This window comes from Thunnus albacares, chromosome 24 (genome assembly GCF_914725855.1).
Source record: "Thunnus albacares chromosome 24, fThuAlb1.1, whole genome shotgun sequence".
NCBI lineage: Eukaryota > Metazoa > Chordata > Actinopteri > Scombriformes > Scombridae > Thunnus > Thunnus albacares.
The window spans coordinates 12,686,912-12,707,851 of record NC_058129.1 but is presented as its reverse complement, the minus strand read 5'-3'; the positions used below and the strand labels follow the sequence as shown (position 1 = coordinate 12,707,851).

Below are 20,940 nucleotides of genomic sequence, written 5' to 3'. Positions count from 1 at the left end.
ACAGACACTGATTGCTTGCTAATTACCTATTTGGTGCACCGTTTAATTGACAACGAAGTGACTTTAGAGGAGCCACAGTTGTCACAGATTTAATTCCAAAGTTAGCCCGCTCTCCTAATTTGCTGTGTAATTTGTTGTGTCTTGTGTGCCCATGCAGCGTCCACTTGCAGACACACACACATACGCATACACACAAGTATTCATAAACTGTTCTCCTGTGTCTCTCCTGCTGTTCAAAGTCCTCCACTCAAGGAGCCTGAATTAATGAGTAGTGAAGAGTCTGCTCTAATCACTTCTCCTTACCTAATGTAAAAAACTCCACATCTCACATGTGAATGAGAAGTGAGCTGTGATCAGTGTGTTATCAACACTGTGTCCCAGTGGCTTTGATTGTTCAGATAGTAGTAGATGTAAGTATTCTCTGCATTTGGAAAGAAAGTAAATGTGGGGTGGAGATCCAAAATGAAATAAAGAAAAATAGATAAAGCATTACTATAGTTTTAATTGATTATATTTATCAGAAAAGTAAATGCACCAAAATGAAAAATGATACCCAAACATCTCTTTATGGTTCTAAATTGACTTTGGTGAGGAATAGTACAAGACAAAGCAAAGATTGTTGTATAAAAACATGTATCTGTTGCACCTATATTATCTTTTTTTTTGCTGCAATGTTCATGGAGAAGGCCTGGCTTGGATGTTAGAGCAAAGCAGCTGTGATGGGAATGTATTAGGCCTTTAACACCCCTCGAAGGCTCAACAGTAAACTCTGTCATCCCAGAATATATTTATCTACACACCACCTACACTAACCTGACACCGAATCTACACCTGTTCCACAACATCACGCCCAATATTTCTCAACCTCGTTCCTGTTTCAGCTTCTCAAATAAAGGGACACATACTCAATAGAGAAAATAAAGTCTTGCTTTGTTTCTAAATGTCCACATCATATTGACTTTCTGTGAGAAGTTATTAATTTTTGATAGATAGTGAATAGATGGTGTTTTCCATTTTCCAATTTCCCTGAAGGTTTAACACAATACTTTGGTTAGAAAATGCTCAATTTTGATCCAGGGACGTTTCCTCAGTCTGAAAAACAATTGAAATATCACGTGAAACAAAGAAGAACAATGCTTTCCCACCCGAAACACTTCCTCCTGTCATATTGACAAGTGGTCAGCCGTGCTCGGGATTCAATTTTCCACAGGTCCCTTCCCAGTGACAGCTGATTGACGTGGAAGAAAGATAACATGAGGTTTACTCATAACGTGTCCCTGATTTAATGGACGATCTCTCTGGTTTGTCTGCCCTGCAGGTGCGTCGGGCCAAGACTCCAAGATTGTGTTGGGATGATGGACAGGTAAGGGATCTCAGGATACATTTGTAATGTGGGACTGGGAAACCACCATCAGATCCTGCCACTACTCATTAACATCCCTATGAAACACTGTTTTTCATGATACTGATTAACAGTTTGTACAGCATAGCATTGTTGGTTTCTTGTCAGTTTTGAATTCTACATTTGACAGACAACTTTAGAAGGAATTAAACTTGTTGTTGTCTAAAGGTGTGAATGACATTACTCTAATATGTGAGGATGTGTCGACGGAACCTCTGTAATGAAGTATCATTATTGTCCACAACATAATTATTGTCAGTCGAAGTAGTAGCACAAGTAGTGCAGTACAATCAACACTGGTCTTATTCTCTTTAAACTATGCTGGCACTGTTATTACTTCCACCACTACTGAAGATGACCTGTGCACTTAAGTCAAACAAAGGTCACAAAAATTAGGACTTGAGACTTGACTTGGAAATAACTGCTGTCAGACTTGACTTGAGCAATAAACACAAAGTACAGCTGAAGGTGATGGGAATGTCATTAGTTTTGTGGTATTTGTTCATAAAACGAAGTATTACTTACAATTTTGACCTGATAATGGCCCTAAATCAAATATTAATGGATCACCAGAGTTTGGGGACATGAATGTCTGTGCAAATTTTATGGCAATGAATCCAACACTTGTGTAGACATTTAACTCAAAACCCCACATTTCACCCCCATGATGGCGCTAGAGAAAAGTCAGGGGAATCATCATCTGGGAACCATGAATGTCTGAGCAAAATTTTATGCCAATCCATGTAGTAGATGTAGAAGTAGATATTGGGATATTTCACACTCAACTGCTGGTGGAACTTAAGCAAAAGTCTGGCAACCACCAAAGTCATTAGGATTCATCCTCTGGGGACCATGAATGTCTTTCAGAATTTGATGGCAATCCATCCAGTAGTTGAAATATTTGACTTATAACTTGAGACTTTACTTGAACTGGTCTTGGTTGACTTAAGACTTGAGTTGGACTTGCCCCAAAGATTTTAAGCCTAATACTACCATTAAAAAACTACCATTACTACTAATACAAGTACCAGTGCTACTGATGCCACCATTAAGAGGAGGAAACACAGCAACAATAAAGAGTCTAGTGGAGTATTTGACACAACAACATTAACATACCAACAAAAAAGAGGTGATTTTTACAATTAGAGCAAAAGAGTTACAAACTCATTAGAAACCAGCAGACCCATAACAAGGGGTTTAGAGCTCCTTTTTAACACAGGAAAACAGAAATGAGCCCTCTTCCTTTCCTCTGGGAGGCTTCTGCTAAGTCTCTAGTCCCAGAGTTGTTCTTTTGCTCTTACAATGGCATTATTCCCCCGTCTCATCTGATGACCCCGTGTTGCTTGTTCCGCTGTAAATCCTTTCCTCCTAATTAGAAAAGTCCTTTCCCTTGTCTCTCACCTAGTGCTGTCTCACTCACTGTTATTTGTCTCTTTTCTACATTTTGCCCTTCATTTTCTTTCTGCTCTCTCCCTCTTCCTTCTCTTCTTCTTTCTCGTCTCCTGAGCCTGCCTTCTCCTACATGGCTGTTTGTCTTTCTGCCTGTATGTAAATTCACTTCCTTTTCTGTCTTTTCTTTTTTCTCTCCTCTTTTTAACCCCTACAGTATATGTTTCTTTTCTTTGTTGTTGTCTCTCCTTGTCTCTCTTCCCCCCCCTTCGACCTAATAATTCCAAACTGCTGCATTACTATTCACCACATGGCCGTATATCTCATTATGTCGAAACCCGCAGCCTCTTTGTAAATTTCAAGCTCCCCCTTCTTTAGGTCCGCCACAATCGATATGGCAAACGCTGCGGCACCTTGCTCTAGCATAGCTCCATGGTACATGAGTCTTCCATTAGCTGCTAATGGCCTCTACAACTAATAGAGTTTTGAACTTCAAGTATCAGGTGGAAGCGTGTGTTATTTTATGCAATCTGGTTGTGTTTTCCAAAGTAAAAAAAAAAAAAAAAAGCAGGACATAGAGGATTCTGGCGTTGATGAGAGGGTGAAAATGGAATACAGATGGGAAGGAAAGAGAGGAAAGATAACGAAAAAAGACAGTAATAGAAGGACAGAATTGAGTGGTAGCATAACAGTAGACACAAGTGAAAGAGGTATGTAAATGGCAAATGCATTAGTGCCATCATTAGTGAAGAGAAAGAGCTTTTAACTTTCAACCTTTAGGCTTGCCTTAAGCAGAATTTCATCAGAAAATTCAGAAGCAATTTGTTAAAGATACACTTTTAATTTCTCATTTATTTGAGGTTTTAAAGCTAGGTCACGTGACTTGTTACATCTATGCTAGAGATGACTGGACAGGGCTACAATATGAAGAAAATCTAGTTTATCCACCAACCCAAGTAAAAGGAGCACATACCCTTAAAGGCTTCTTCTTCTGACCTGAGAAAATGAAAGCATCTCTCATTTGGAAATAGCTGTGTGCTCTGTAGGGCTGGCCTATTTGGAAACATGGTAGTGGAAATGGAAGCTTTTCCCACACCTCCTAAAACCACCTGAACTTGAGAAAATGAGACGGAAAATGATATATGGAGGGATTACAAAATGAAGAGAGCAGATAGTCAGAAGCTGGGAGAAGTTGTATCAAACCTCCCAACTGACATGTTAAAGCTTTTACGTTGGTTGTAGGAGAATGAGTTTGTTTGATTAGAAGGAGTCAAGCATCAGTTAAGGAGCAGCAGAAAGGAAATTACTTATTTATAAAGCTACACAGTCATTTAGTTATTGGCAGTTTCAAGAACCAACTGTTCAGGTGCTCAACATATACAGTGCACTAAAGTGAAAACAAGCTTTTTTTGTCTTCTTTCCTCATCGCTACTTGCAAATGCTGAACATGCCTTTTGTTCAAATCCTGAGTTAAATCTAAATTAATAAGAATGATGTTTTGAAGAATTGTTCAGCAGTGGCTTAGGTTTGCACTTTCTTTCAAAGTGCCTTTTAGTTTTTTAATGCATCTGCTTTGTTAATGCTTCTGTCTCTACAGGACACCCCTAATAGCAGCTGGCATTATCGGTGGGCTATTTATCATCGTCATCCTGGCGCTCAGCGTTGCCGTTTATGTTCGACGCAAAAGCATCAAGAAGAAGAGGGCCTTGCGGCGCTTCTTAGAGACGGAGGTGAGAGGGCGAAGATCATAACTTGAAAGATTTTGTGTGTGTGTGTGAATCAGTTTCTACAGGAAATGTGTGTTAAAGTAGCTGAAAACATTTTCTTTCACTCAGTTTCTTTCACACAAAACGATAAAACATTCATTCTTTCTAGTTGATTTATTGTAAAAAAAAAAAAAGAAAGAAAAATTAAAATAAAAATAAAGAGGTAATTTTTGTCTACAGTAGGGATGCAGAATTATAAATCAAACAATTAATTATTGCATCTGCAACTACAGAATAAATTATTAATAGCTTTGTGCAGTATTTTCATCAACAAATTACGGCGGTGTAATGAATTTTATGGATCCCAGAGGGGAAATTGGAAAAAGCTTCCTCTAAGGTATCTACCTTGCTATTAATCTGGCAAAAAATGAAATGGAAAAATTTTAACAATATTCTTAATTACACTCAATTAGATCCTTTTGATGTTTGATTTTCCTCTATTTTCTTAGATTTTGATGCTGTGCTTCCCGAATTTCTTTGAGTTTTTTGTAGATCTTTTACCTCAAAGTTGTACTGTACTTGTCTAGATGGATGCCAACCCAACTCTACTTAAAAAGCAAACCTTGAAACATTAAACCTTGACTGTGGTACTTAGCCAAACCACACAGTGCACAGAAGGTTTTAAAATTATGCATGGCGGCCATCGCCCATCGGTCTGGCCTTGAAGAGGGTTCATTTCTGGGAAGCATTAGAGAGCAGAGCAGATTTCATATTCAACGGAGAGAGTCAAACACTGAGGTGTAGGTGAGAGCAGGGTTTATTTTGCACATATGTACGTTCATGCTCTGGCTGATCACCTTTGTGTCGCTACATGCACTCACACGTTCTCCCGCTATGTTTCCTGTGCGTGGCACAGGAGTTATGTCATCACTGCAGGTCCGCTGAATGGCCTTGCCTATAGGAGTGGGGCAGGCTGCCTGTCAGTCTGCATTAGGATAATTTACAGGTAGAGGCAGCAGTGTTATAGACAGCTGTCAGGCCAGAGACGGGAGCTGGAGGAGGGCAGCCATGGGCAGTTTCTGCCTCATCCTGACCACACACATCCATCTTAATCAACCGGGCCCTGTTCCGACAGCCTCTTGACCGGGAGGGAAGTCTTCGGTCCAAGCAGTTTCGCTAATGTACTGTCACAGAGAAGGAGGGGCTGGGGAGGATCCTCTTGACCCCTTTTGCATCTGCTTGTATAAAGTTATCTGAGACTTTTCCTTCTGCAAAGCTTGACTCAGTACCAGGACGATGTGAAATATACCCATCCGAGTCAATTTCCCCATCCTCAACGGAGACCTAATTGGGTGTAGAAGTAATTAGACATAACAAAATCTTTAACGCCTCTGGCAGGTAGACCTACAGGTTAGACAGACCACTCATTACGAGGTCATGGGTTCAATCCCCAAAACGGCTGTTATAGTGTCATGCCCACGACACTGAACCTGCTCAGTCTATGTAGGTCATTCTGTGTAAGATCCAAAGCAGCAGATCAACAGTTGAAGATATCATTACTTGACAGTTGTGATTTGTGCCTGCAGAGAAATGAATATGCGATCTGTACTTGTCATCGGAGCTGAAAAAATGAAGGGCTTCAATCCAGAAGTGTCCATGTTGTGCAAGTCCAGCTACATGAAAGTCAAACTATTTTGTAAGCGATGGTCATATGCCTCAAGTAAACATAACGTGCTTGAGAACTCATTTCATAAGGCATCGGTTTCTTTGCTTCACTCTGAAATTCAAAATCCTCCCTCGAATATATGAATACTTTTCGCATACACACAGATACTCCTCTTCCTCCAGTTCACCTTCCCTCTGAATGCTGTTCCTCACACTCACCTTCCCAGCATACTAAAAACCTGCACTCCTTACAGTCTGTATCACACTTTCCAGAGGGCTCCTTTTGGCTGATGAAACCGCACGATAGGCTTTGGACGGCTGGCGAATGCGGAATCTCTATTCAAACGAATAATAGAGCTGAGTCTGTGTCTGTGAATGGAGATCAAGCTTGTCTGGATGAGGGATTTGGGGACAGCGAAGGCTCAGGGACTCCCCCTCTCTCTGCCTATCCGCCATAGCTTTTTTTTTTTTTTTTTTTTTTCAAACAGAGAGCTCACCTCTTGTGTCAGACAGGAAAAAGATGCCTCCAGTACGCCGCTGTCAAAACGGAATCCGAGCGCTCAGCCGGCATTTCCATATCAAGCACACGTGTGAAGGCTGTGTTGACTTGCAAAACACACTGCTATTTCATTTCTTTATTGTTGTCTTTGTTTTACTATTCTCTGTCTCTGTCTTTTCTTGCATCATCACTTTCTCCTTTTCTTTTTTTTTCTCCATTTTGATCTCTGTATCTCTATTTATCTGTCTGTCTCCCCTGTGAACAGACACTTTCTTCTTCTATCTTTTTAACTGTCTGTTTTTCCTCCTCTCCCTCTCTCTCACCTTGAAAGAAACATAGAGACCAATGTATAAAAAAAATAACAGGCTCTCACTGTGGTGCTTTTTGAAGAATCCCCTAAAAACAAATAGCTTTGCACAGGGGAGAGACAACACAAACAGCAGAGTCCCCTCACTGCTGCAGCACCACCCCCAGGCCTTGAACTTTGACCCCGGACCAATGACGCAGTAGTAATGCTCTTGGAATCGGCCCTCTCATCCTTCCCTCAAGGTCCTCTTCCAACTGCTTTGTAAAGACATGGCCCATGTGAGTGTTTCAGCACCACAGGGTGTGGACAGCGCTCATGCTGCTTACATGCTCTCCTCTGCTCTCACACGAGAAGGATTTCAGCATTCAGGAAAGCTGGACAGCTCCCGTCGTTCACCCCTGGCCGGACTGATAGAGGGCGTCATTACAAATGCACGTGGCCGAGCATTGTTCAAACACGCTGAACCTCATGTTAAATTTAAGTCGAGATCCCAGTGATTCAAAAGACACCAAATATGTCATGTTGAATATCATGGAAGTGTCTATAAAATACTATTTGATGCACGCCATCAGCTATAAAAATCACCTCTGGGATTTAAATTTGCTGAACATCATATCAATGTAGCTCCATTATCGCAACAACTTTTTTGTTTGTTTTAACAGACATATTGAGGAAATTGTAGTTAAATTGTTATCGTAGTTTTTGCACCACACAAGGCAATTTATGTGATTGAAATGTTTCTTTATACGTCAGGATATCTAATCATCTCACAGAATTATTTTTGTTTACTGAAACTATTTTAGTAAGTTCAGACATCATTTCTGTCTCCTAGAAATTATGTTTATGCACCACTAATTTGCAACAGCAAATACATTTTAGAGGAAATGTAATGCAAGCCAGATTGTTTTTTTTATTATCAAGTATCTGCAGTTAACTTTTTAGAATAAAAAGGCTGCAGACCATTTATCTTAATTGCCAGTTATGTTTCATATTGTATTTCAGTGGACTAAGTACACCAGTGATTGGTGTGGCACATTATACTGGAGAAAATAGTTCCCCCTTTTCTATTCATTCAATCGAGAATTGGTTTTGAATTGTGAGATTCCCAAAGACTCATAGCTCTAAATGGCACAGTGCAATGTTAGCTGGTAAATAAAGTGGTGTGGTGACTGTGTGTGAGTGAGGGAAGGAAAGCTCAAGAGAGTTTTGGGGGGCCACAGGTCTGTATCTTATTTAATGGCCCCTCATTTCCTTTCCTCTACTCGTTAGTCCAGTCCAGTCCTAATGAAACAATAACATCTCCAGCCTGTCACCATCTGCTCTTATTACTGCTCCGTCACCACCTTCCTGTGTCTCATCTCTGCTCTCTCTTTCTGAATCACCCCATTTCTCTCTCCCCACAGTGTCACCTGTTTTTTGGTTATTCATGCACAAAGACACTCTTTGCCCAAATACCAGGCTGATACTTTATGATGGATGTGACCAAAACTTGTCCTTCTTGTTGTGGTTAATAAAGTCAGTAGCCGGTGATTCGGTGTAATTTAACAGTTTATTTACAGGCCTGACACAGTACGCCTACTACTTGATAGGTCATCCTGGGTCACCATGTCTTTTTAAGGACCAGTGTGTAGGATTTAGTGGCATCTAGTGGTGAGGTTGCAGATTGCAACCAACTGAATATCCCTCCCCTTCCCCTCCCCCTCCAAGCATGTAGGGGAACCTATGGTGGCCACAAAACTCGTGAAAAACCTGAAAGGTCCTCTCTAGAGCCAGTGTTAGGTTTGTCCATTCTGGGCTACTGTAGAAACATGGTGGTGCAACATGGGAGCCTCAGTGGAAGAGGACCCACTCTCTATGAAGATATAAAGGGCTCATTCTAGGGTAACAAAAATACAACAATTATTATTTTCATGGGATTATACACTAAAACATACTTATGAATCTTATATTCCATTTCTGTCAAGTCTAGATGCTACTAAATTTTACACACTGCACCCTTAAGAGCCATACGTCTTAAAACATGACTGAAGGGGATCTTGAACATCAGTATTTTAAAGCAGCACAACATAAGTCAGATTTCTGTATCGTGTGTCAACAAAGCAACAACTGGTGCTAGACATTTCTTGAAGTTTATTGACTGAGATGATGGTCGTTCTTGACATTGAAAATAGCAGTTGACAGAGCAAATTTTCCCTCAGAGTCTAAGTAGTAGCTGCTCTCAGCTTTCTATCATATCACATGTTCTTCATCATCAGCATCTGCCCAGTTGTCATGGGAGCGTAGGTGTTCAAATTTCCATTTCTGTTTAAAAACCTTGATTTTTTTACATGTCATTTTGTATTTTTTCAAGAAAATAAGACTTTAGGACTAGTAGCATCACCATTTCACAATCGCTCAGTCTCCCTATCACTGCTACTCCCTCCCTTCTTTCATCCTCACTTTCCCCTCTGTCTTTCTCTAGTATTTATCCTTCATGCTCCTTCCCCAGTTCAGTCTGCTAACCCACTTCCTGCAGTGACATCTCAGCAGGCTTACACTCAGCCTTCAGGCCCCGCCGTAACAATAGCCATTAAACGACATGTCATTGCCAGACTGCAGGCAATGTCATCCATTCTGCGGACTGGCCTGGCGGTGCCAATTGCCGGTTCTATTGTGCTGATGGTTTTATATCACATTGAGTAAGTGCTTGTATGGCTGACCGACTGATATATGGTCTCATTATATTGTTTGATGGCCGTGGTTGAGCTGGGTGATTATGCCGCTGATAAACCGCAGCGAATGAGGGACCCGATAGGCTGATAGGCTCATTAAGACATGTATCGATCAGCATTGACTTCTTGTGTGTGTGGAGATGTGGTCTGACATGTGCTTTGTGTGTGTGTGTGTGTGTGTGTGCTTCCATCTCTATGTTTTTGTGCGCATTTGTTGTTGATATGAGACTGAATTTGCATATGTTGTCAATATTTGTGAATCTGTGTACCCTACATGCATGTGTTCTGTGATGTGTGCTGCAGTATATGCTCTCTGGTTGAATATGTGTACGTGTGTGGCTCCTTCTTCCCTCTGGCTCAGATCTTTTCACAGCTTGGTTACAGGTGCCAGCTCCTGCTCTTTATATTTAGTAGCCGGGGCTTTGTTGAGTGGCTAGTAGTGAGGCGGGTGGCCAGCCAGCTGCTGGGATGCTGTTCAGTGTCAGCTGTTACTGGCAGCCAGGCAGCATGGAGGAGGCTTGTCATAACCTTGAATTGGAATGGTTTTATATGTGCACAGCTGGTGAGCTGCTACTCTTTGTCTGCTCTGATAGCAGCTGACACCCGACTGTGATTTGTTTAGGGTGGCCCACATCGGTATCTGCCAGTTCTCACAGAACTTCATGTTCACACCCCTGAATTATTTGTATTTCATAAACGTGTGTGTGCACTGCAAAATCAGGACAGGACAGTCTTTTTCTTTGGCTGCTTATTTATTTGCGCCAAATAAACCTTTCACGTCCGCCTCGCACTTCTCTCTCCAAGACTTGCTTTTTATTTATTATTTTAAATAGAGCGCTGTCACACTGCTGCACACTTCCAACAGCTCTTAAGATGTGTTTTTTGCATTCAGAGTGCCAACAGCAATAGGTTGAAAATATTTTGACTTGAAGCAAAAGAAAGGCATGCTTCGAGTTGTCAGTAGTGACAGTAGCCAAGAGGAATGCTTCTTGTGTTTTTGGCACTAGTTGCTATAAAAAGAGGTAGCAAGTGAGATAAATACTCTAAATATGTGTGTGTTGTGTTTTTTTTTTTTTTTTGTCAGCTGGTGGAGCCCCTGACCCCCAGTGGTACAGCCCCTAACCAGGCTCAGCTGCGGATCCTTAAAGAGACGGAACTGAAGAGGGTCAAGATTCTGGGTTCAGGAGCTTTTGGAACAGTCTACAAGGTCAGTATGTGTGTCTGCATTTACAAGCGCCAAGCTGGTGTGTGTATGTGTTTGTGCGTGTGTGTATGTACACACACAACGTGGGGCCACAGGATTATAAATCAAACATCAGTGAGTCAGCTAAATGGTGGAGAAGCACAAAGTTTCTCTCAACAATCACTGCCCTCTCACTAGTAGAACAACCCTGCTTGACAACCTAAACAATAAGCATAAACATTTCCCTTTGTAACAATGTTTCCTGACAGACATGAGACTAGGGCGGCTCAAGGACCTGGAACGGAAACTGCTGTTCGCTTGCCAATTTCACTGCCCTTGGCAAAATTATGCTTACCACCCCAAAACTCAGCAAGCTCACTGAATAAATACCGCACTCTCCACAACTACAGTAGCTGCAAATTCCTCTCAATTGCAGAATTGATGGGCCTGATTAAATTTATATCCATATTTTACTACAATTCATCTGCATATACATTCCTCTATCATCAATTCATAGCATTTTGCTCCACAGCTTCTTATATGAAGCAGGTGGTTGAATTAAGGCAGAACAGAGTGAGTAGAGACTTAAAAGACTTCTTAATTTTAATTTCCCCACATGACAGTTTTCTCATGACTTTACATTTTTTTCTGCAGGTGTGCAGCGCGATTTGAATCAATGGGTTTGTTTATTTGCAGGCACTTCAATTAGATTTGCACAGAAAAGACAGCAGGGTACCCTTAAACAAAGGTAGTCCTCATCAACATCATCAGGGCTCTAGCTGTGTGTGATTGGCCATGTTTATTGAGACTTAGAGCAGCACATTTATGGTGATTGCTTGTGTTTTTTCAGGGCATCTGGGTCCCAGAAGGTGAGACCGTGAAGATCCCTGTAGCTATTAAAATCTTAAACGAGACCACCGGTCCTAAAGCAAACGTGGAATTCATGGACGTGAGTATTTATATCACAACAATTTGTATCTATCTTCGTCTGTGTGTGTGCATGTTTGTGTGTGTGTGTGAGCTGTAAAGTCCTAGCCTTGTCAAAGAGATGCCCGAGCCTGTCACTTTGTGGGATTGTGCATTTGGTGGTAAATTCTTATGAGGCTACCATCTCAGTCAGAGCTAGTGATAAAATAAATAGTGAACACTGTACAGCCTGGCATGTATTGAACGAGACTATTAAAATAGTACTTGTTTATGAGATATGGCTTTATTGGAATCCAAGAGTGATAGAGGAGAGAAGAAAAAGAGGAAGGTCTTCCAACTCTACCCAACTTGTCTTTGTCACCTTTCTTTCTCTCTTCCTCTCTCTTTTCACACGCTCAGGGTTTCACAAGTACTATTTTTTACTTATCACCAGGTTTTGGAAAAGGATATAAGCTCATCTTCATGTCATGTTAGATATTGGATGTTAAGATTAATCTTAAAATCAATCATTAGTCCCTTTTGTTTTTTGGTTTGCTTTGTTCTCCTGCTTTGTCAGTAAAGCTGTAAAGTGTAGTTGATCAGTTGGTTTACAACTGAACATGAAGTTGTAACAATCTTGATAATAGATTAGTCATGTAGGTTGTTCTTCAAGCAATAACGTCCAAAATTTCCAGCTTCTCAGGGGAAATGATTAACTGCTTTTCTTTGTCTTATGTGATACTTTACAGATCAACTATTTCTTTGGCCAAATGTCTAAATGGCCTATATGTCAGAGATGTAAGAAAAAAAGTCTTTGAAATATATCAAACCTCCAAAACAAATGCCAACAAATGTCTAAATCTATTTTTAGATTAACATTATGGCTGAAAAAGCACATCTGCTCAGTCAAAGTCAAACAATAGTGAATTCTGACCTGCGAAACCATCACAGAAGTGAATGGTGACCAGAAATATCATGTGATGGCACTTTAAACTTTATAGTTTACCATTTTCCCCGGTGGCCAACCACAGTATTGCAAGCAAAAAATGAATGGATCCCAATTACTACTCTCAGTATTCTGAATTTGATGATTTATTATTTGTTATTAACTGTCAGTGGAGAAAAGCTCATTTTTTTCTGTGTGGCATCATCCCAATGGAAGAGAGCCAAAGCAAACCAAAAAAGATCATGTTTTTATTTATTTTTTATTTTGTTGGCTTATATGTTGGATGAACAACTGTCGTTGGAACGAATGGTGTCTTGGAGTCCAGTATCCACTTCTAACAGTACATCCATGATCTTTATGCATCAGCATTAGCTTACCACTGTGACAATGCTGTGCGAGTGACAGAATGACTAATGGCAATAGGGATCAATAAAGCCATACAATGCACATGGGATTGCCATGGTAACACTCGTGAATGACTGTTACGGAAAAATGTGGTGATCCCGGCTAAAATCATGTTATACATGACTGGTCGACTTCTAACCGCGGTGCTGACTGGTGGAGTCAATACTTTTCATTTTTCCTCCATCTATATCCTTCTTTAGAGAGACCACCGATGCAACATGGCTGCCATTCCACCTTCTTTTTTTCCTCTCTTCTCCTGTCCCCTACATCTTTCCCTCCACCTCCCTCCTCTCCTTTATCCTCTCTTACTCCCTCCCTGTTTCTCCCAGCGGGGGTCCAGAGCCAATATGCTCTGTCTGCCGGCTTGTTAAACAGCAATCTAAAGGCAGGCTCACGCCTCACCACTGGGAAACTAGCCACTGGAGTGCCAGCTCCAAACACACTCTGAAAATCCTCATATACACACACACACACACATATAACCTAACACCACACACTTTACAGCAACAAAAGGCTCCCCAGGTGGCTGCGGACATGCATGTGAGAGATGCAGCGTGATTTGCTTGTGTTGGCAAATATGTGCATTTGAGTTGATTATTTGATATGTGAAATGCAAAGGCTTAATAATACACTAATTTAGTGTGTTTTGATGCGTACACACACTTCCACTTTCACACACACATGCTGGAACATGCACCAGTAACGCAGGGCTCTGCCAGTCTATCACCCAATGTGTGTGAGCAAGTGTGTGTGTGTGTATATGTGTGTGTGTGTGTGTGTGTGTGTGTGTGAGGGGAAGTGAGCAAGTGAGCTAGACGGGAAAGGAGGGTCAGCCGGCAGTAATGGAGGTCAGCGCTCAGGGAGATGAGAGAGAAACCAAAACACACCCCTATACACACACACACACACACACACACACACAAACGTTTGCCCCGAGAGTGGAAAGCGAGAGCAAGAGTTTAGCCCGACATAGTTTACGACTCCCGGGTCTTTCGGGATCACAGAGTGAGTATAAAAGCGCTCTCTCCTTCTTTCTGTTACACACACACAGATGTCCTCCTTCACTCTTCCTCCCTCCCTTTTTCTTCCTCTCTTGATCCTGAGGTGTGAGATACGCCTGGTGTAGAGGTGGCTGGAGCTGTATAATGTCGAGCAGTTGGGGGAGCAGGGGGCCCGAGCAGGTGGTTTTATGAAGTAGAGATGTAGTGGCACTACTTTGGGCCGGGAGGCTGTGTTTAAATCAGGGCACTGATGGTGCCAAAAGCCTCTCTGTGGCCTATGGCCCCCCTCCTGTTTAGAATTAATCTACTCACACCCACACCACTGCCACTCTCCCTCTAAGCTCATTCTTTAGCATCTAAATTTAAAAAGGCACCTCATCTATCCATCAGCTGCCCCAGGGCCAAGCCTAGATATACACCTCTTCGACCATTTGCAGTATGCAGAGACCGAGAGTGCGTGTCCTTGAGTGTGTGAGTGTTTTAGAGAGCTGCCAAGAGAGTATGTCTACATGTGAGAGTGCGTGAATGAGAGAGAGAGAGAGAGAGAGAGAGCACAAGAGAGGCAACAGGAGATGAAGAGAGCAACTGAAGTGAGTGTTTTTAAGCAATGACACTGAGTGCAGCTTCTGCTCGGCCATAATGCATATACACGGCGGCCACAAGTATCAGCCCTTGCCATCATAGCACTCTATCACCACCACACATCCTTCTGCTTGCTCCGCAATAACAATTACACAGCGTTGAGTCCCAACTGTTCAAACCTCTACGTCCATCTGCTGTGGAAGGCGAAGAGAGAGATGAGAGCGAAGACAGAAAATGCATTTACATGCCAAATCAAACAGGAGAGAAAAATTAAAAGTAGCTTACGAAATCAAACACATAGTGGCTTTGTATTAGGGCGCACCAGGAGTTATTGAATATGCATCACCAACATGTAGGTGTTTTAATTGTGTTGGTGCAACATTTAAGAAGCTCTGTGTTTGATGCATATTAAAATATACATTAAAAAGACTGCATTTGTGCAACTTTGAAGAGGGTTTTCTGCAGGATTTTCTCTCTCAGCAAGAATACTCTGTGGACAGATGCTGCATGCAGATAAAGTCATCATCCCACGAGTCTTAATTTATGCATCTAACTCCACCTCCAGTTGGAAGTCTTTGGAACACAGTGCAGTATTATCAGTGGATAATAGATGCATGGACAGACACACTGAATTCTTCTTTTAAAAAAAGAAGCTAATACTTGAATAGAATATCTACAGCAGGATACTCTCACCTCTTCAGGCCTTTAAAAACAAAAAGGAAACTTTCTGGTTGAACTGCTCACAACTTGCATCCCAACAACAATCAACTAACCTGCTACATGCTACCATACTGTGACTTTTGGAAACCTTTAGTTTGGGTTTACCACCTCTTGCCAGCTTCTCAGTTCTTTGGAGGCTGGAGTTCTGCCTAGTGCCAAGTTGGAACGTGCAGTTGGCAACCAGCACAGACTATGATAGCATAAGAAACCTGTCGACCAAGTGAACACAACCCCAAACACATGCTCCTGCAAGTCCAATTTGCCACCAAAATACACATACAGCTATGGAGACTCAAAACTACTTTATTGATTCTGTATTTATGCAGCAATGTTGGAGGTTTCCTTAGTTGATTAAATACCAAGGGGCCATTAGATGAACTTCATATTCAGGCACATCAGCATTCAACCACAGTTGTCAAATCACTGATTTTCTGCTCTTAATAGAGTACCCAATGTGGTAGGTCTTCCAGTGAAATAGCATGGAAATGGGTATTCCTGAGAACAGTGTGAACAGAACTGTTTAATTTAGAATAAACAAAAGAGGAACTTACCATAACTCCTCTATTTCCATCCATGAAGTGCAACAGTCCTCTTAGTCCCTCTTTGTCTTTTCCCCCCTCTCACCCAGGAGGCCCTGATCATGGCCAGCATGGAGCACCCCCACCTAGTACGTCTGCTGGGCGTTTGCCTGAGCCCCACCATCCAGCTGGTCACCCAGCTCATGCCCCATGGCTGCCTCCTGGACTATGTGCACGAGCACAAGGACAACATCGGGTCACAGCTGCTGCTCAACTGGTGTGTCCAAATCGCCAAGGTAAGTGACTGCGATCAGGTTCAAAGAAGACGACATCTGGGAGTACAGCGGTTTTTCCTCTTTTTTTTCCCCCAAGCCTGCATTTGATGGATGGTGCCAGGTCCAGCATCAACACAAACAGGCTTTTTTTTTTTTTTTTTTTTGCAAAAACATGAGATTATGGCACATTCCAAATAATTATTTAAACAGCTTTCACTTCAGTTTTGAACTGCTGTCGCAAATGTCCCTGATCTGTATGACCTTTCAGTTTTTACTTACTCAGTTTTTCCGGTGTTGATTTTCAGGCTTAGTGGCATTGTATCAAGATCTATGCAAAATGTTTGGATGAGTCAGAGAACAATGGTTGCCTGTTTGAATGTGTGTCACTTTAAGAACGCATACAGAGCTTTTGGGTCTAGTGGTGTTGATTTTTTAGAATAAATCTCTTCAAGTTTGCCCCTAATTACCCTCACTGCTTGACATTACTTTCACAACCCTTCACAATGACACAATATACCAGCAAATAGGCTCAGTTTGCCTTGAACTCTGTCTAAGAAGCACCTCAACACGTATCATTCTTTCAGGAAATGAGTGCAAGAAATGAACAAATTAAAGGCTCATTCTCTGCTACCCAAACAAAATATGCACTCAAAAGCATTGAAGCAGCAGTAAGGCTTGAAATACTGTGTGTACTTTTGCTTACCCAAAGAACATTTGTGTTTTGTTTGCAAATTAAGTCGATGCAGCCAGACTGCTTGATAGTGTAACTGCCGGATAAGATTGAAGTTCTCTGGGTTGTAGCTCCGCGACGGCAGTAGGGTGCTTGGCTGCCATACCATGCTGTGCAGGCAGACATCTGCTGTGACACAGAGGTATCCCCCATCAGCTCTCGAAGCAATGGAAGCAAAAAAAATAATGATCTGACAAAAGGCTAATTTACTGCTGGCACTGATCAGCCGGATAGGATTTTAGATAAGACAACTGTTTGTATTTTTATACCAGAGCTGATTTTGTGCTATGCAAGTTTGCCAGTTTGCTAATGTGTATTCTTAAGATGTGTGCTTGTACCATGCCAAATATTCATGGAAAGTGCATGGACGGAGCATCTGTTCTGCTTTCCTGCGGGCCAAAATTCAAAACAAACAGAAAAATAGCAACATTAATAAAAATGGCCACATATCTCAATTAAAAATTAATAATTATCAGAATGTCACATATTTTTATGAACTAGTTCTGGCCTCTGCCACTGCAAAGATAGTCTTTTCAAATGCAGGGCCAATATTCATCCATAAGGAGTCAACAGCTGCTCATAAGGCCTCAAATGAATCTTTTTCCTCTCTAATTCGACAGTTGCGTGATATAAGGTGTAGGGCTGCAACTAACAGTTATTTTCAGTATTGATGTCGATTATTTCCTTGATTAATCTTTTAGTTGTTTGGTCATAAGATTGTGAAAAATGCCTATCACTCTTTCTCAAAGCCCTGGTGACGTCATTGAATGTCTTCTTTTGTCACAACCAACTGTCTTACACCCAAAGATTTTCAGTTTACTGTCATTGAAGATTAAAGAAACTAGAAAATATTCACATTTCAATTCACAATTCATTTAATAGTTGGCAACTAATCGATCAATCAACTAATCATTGCAGCTCTGGTGCTACATTTAGCTGTCTTTGATACTGATTGTCACTCAAATGTGTTGTCACGCTGATGTTGCTGTTAGCTTGCTTGCAGATTATTCTGCTACCACAAAAAAATACTGTCAACCTCTAAATTACATGTTCACAAATGAGTCACCGTGCATGAAATCCCCCTCACAGACCATTCTTCAGATCATTTCCTCTTTCTAAAGAAATCCTTTATGGTGGTTTATCAGTCAGACTATTGGAATTGATTTGTATTGGCCATCGTTAAGGGCGATATATCCATTCATCCGAGTCTGTGATGAGAGCTTTGGTTTCGTAGGGTGAAGGGGGGGGTCAGTGAGTGTGGGAGGGCTTAACCCTTTATTCCCCCATGATGGATGATCCCCAAGAGCTTGAGGAACAGGTTACTTAAGCAGGTACTTATTGCCATAATTGGATTCGATTTCACCTGTGGTGGTTGAGCAGTAAGTGTCAGTTTCTTAGCAGTTCTGTAAGTGAAGAAGAGCGAGGTAGAGGAATATTCACAACTGTCTTCACGCACTATAAATAGTTCAGTTCAGTAAATAGCATGAGTGTGATTAATGGCGATAACTGCAATTTACTTTTGTGACTTCTCGGCGTAGGTTGTGGATGAAGCTGCTTGATTGATTGATTGGAAATCATGGACTGATAATGAGTTTTTATTGAGCGAATTTGTGAATCAATCTAGTAGAATCAATATGGTTCCTCATGTTCCTATTAGCCTTGGAAAGACCTTTCCTTTTCATTATTGTTTTCATTTCTGTCAATAACACGTTAAGGCTATCTGAGTGCTAGTTAGACCCCCCGTCACCTGGGGCTTAACGACAGGTCATGGTTTATAAATTAAAAAGACACATCGCTAATGATAGCATGTGTGGTGTCAACATCATAGTAGTTGCTTCATTTGTTTCAGATTAGAGTGTCTATTTGAACTTCATTACTCAATATGAAACCCAGATTTGGTGCAAATATTAATTTATTAAAGTCAAAAGTTGCTTTTTCATCCTCGTTCTATAAAAGAAAATCTTATTTCTAAAAAGAACAAGTGATTCTTGGTTTGAACTCAAGAGCTCTCTCATATTGACAGATAGCAATTCCAACAGCTCAGATGTTTGCCCTTGAAGGACACAGTTGTACAACTATGACTCATTGTGGTACATAATATTTACAGCAGCTCTGCCATAAATTCTACATTTACGAAGCTTATACATTTTCAGTTTTTGTTGACATTGTCAGAAAAGTAATAATTCTACTTTATGCTTATTATTGAGGTTGTAGTGGGTGGTGATGGTGTACTGGAGTGCATTATATTGAAAAGAAAAATTACAGAAAATTCAAATGTATAAGCTTTGTAAATGTAGAATTTATGGCAGAGCTGTTGTATTGGATTGCATTAGATTGCACAGGTGTTCTTAGTGAAGCGATGGACAAAATCCACGTGCTTCCTTTTGTGCAAAGATGTATTTAAAAGTTTATCTGAAGCTAATCTGAAGATTCAGCTGTACAAATTAGTCAAATCAAGTAAATATCCTTCAGAGTTACAGTCCTTTTAGTGCCAAAGTCCCTCTTTTTGTTACTTTACTTCCACTGCAGCTCAACAGGGAAACAATGTCCGAAGAAACACAAAGAGCAAAATTTGGTGCGGAGAAGACTGTAAATTTAGCAGATATCCACTTGATATGACTAACTCAGGCTGCTGAAGCCTCATATAAGCTTCACATCAACTTTTAAATGCATTTTTGCACTGAATGACTGTGTGGACACACTGTGGATTTTGGCCCCCATCACTTACATTGAAAGTGCATTTGAAGGGGATCTTTTAATAGCCAGTATGAACAGGAGGAATGATTACAGCGAGGAAAACCTCTTTCACTGTTCATATGAACACCTGACTTGTTTTCTAGACCACACAATTTTAGCTCATGGAGTTAAAATACTCACAGCATTTAAGAAAAGTGGCTTGGTTATCTCAGTTGTATTAGACTCTCGGGTCTTCCTCGCAGGTCCTCCATCACTTGGCCAGAAAAAGACAGACATTCTCCGTTGAGTGTGTCCATGAGCGTTAACGTGTCTTTGCATTTATGTGTGTATTTTTTGTGTCTCTGTGTGTATCTGAGCACATGGCCGTGTGTGTTTGAGCACGTGAGCCGAATAAATAACTCTCTTCTCTGAGTGATCTTTGCGCTCTCAAGGTAATGATGGGGAACTTCTCCTCCAGGAGAAAGAGTATCCTTTGGAAGACACACAATTTTCTAGTGAAGGGGAGAATAATTTCCCTTCGGTCTTCAGTTAGCTTTGAAAAGAGTGTTGTTAGGGTAGAGGACAGGAGAGAGGAAGGTAGAGAAGGTATTAAACAACAGAGAGAGTGCAAAAAAAAATCTTTATAGCACAGTGAAGGACACAAGAGATATGGACTAGACCAAGGATTAACTGTTTACTGTGTGGGGAACATATACAAAGTGGCTACCTTTATCAACAGCACCTTACAGTATCATGAGTACCAGTGGTGGAAGAAGTATTCAGGTTCTGTACTTTGACATTTTGGGGGAATAAGATGAAAAAAATTATACCACTCTCATAGACTTCACCACTGTCCAATATGATGCTGGAGCTAGCAGCTGGAAACAGTTAGCCCGGCCCTGTCCGAAGGTAATAGAGTTCACCTGACCACCTGTTGAGCTCAATAATTGACACGTTATATCTTGTTTATTTAATCTGTGCAATACGATTTATTCATCTTTGCCTGCTTGTGTTTTCTCCAGCATGTTTCCGACACCAGCGGAGGTAGCTGATAGCAAAGACAATATCAAGCGAGTTGGGAAAAAAAAAAAGGGGGGGGCTCAGCAATTTTAGCATTTCATTAAGAGTAGACTGTGAACACAGATAAACCCTCTGCACGCCTTGATCATCACTCTCCATCACAACATGAATCAAAAAGTGTAAACACTATTACTTTGGTGCTAATAATTCCACTGCTTAGTCTCCAATTCAGCATTGAGATGAGGGAAACCTTCCCATCATATCTCTATGTCACAAAGTGAATGAAGGAATGTAAACAC

General features: G+C 41.1%; 1 protein-coding gene across 5 annotated transcripts in view; it reads left to right on the top strand.

Moving 5' to 3' along the window:
- LOC122976701 (receptor tyrosine-protein kinase erbB-4-like) overlaps positions 1-20,940 on the top strand; it is a 270,744-nt gene that overhangs the window by 203,972 nt on the left and 45,832 nt on the right. For 4 of the 5 annotated variants that reach the window (XR_006401021.1, XM_044345334.1, XM_044345332.1 and 1 more), the window contains 5 exons: positions 1,319-1,363; positions 4,389-4,521; positions 10,764-10,886; positions 11,713-11,811; positions 16,051-16,236. Coding sequence is in view for 4 of the 5 variants with exons in the window: in XM_044345334.1 (XP_044201269.1) it covers positions 1,319-1,363; positions 4,389-4,521; positions 10,764-10,886; positions 11,713-11,811; positions 16,051-16,236 (586 nt within the window). In the remaining variant the exon portion in view is untranslated. The remainder of the gene's footprint in view (positions 1-1,318; positions 1,364-4,388; positions 4,522-10,763; positions 10,887-11,712; positions 11,812-16,050; positions 16,237-20,940) is intronic. The other variant, XM_044345333.1, reaches the window with a different exon arrangement.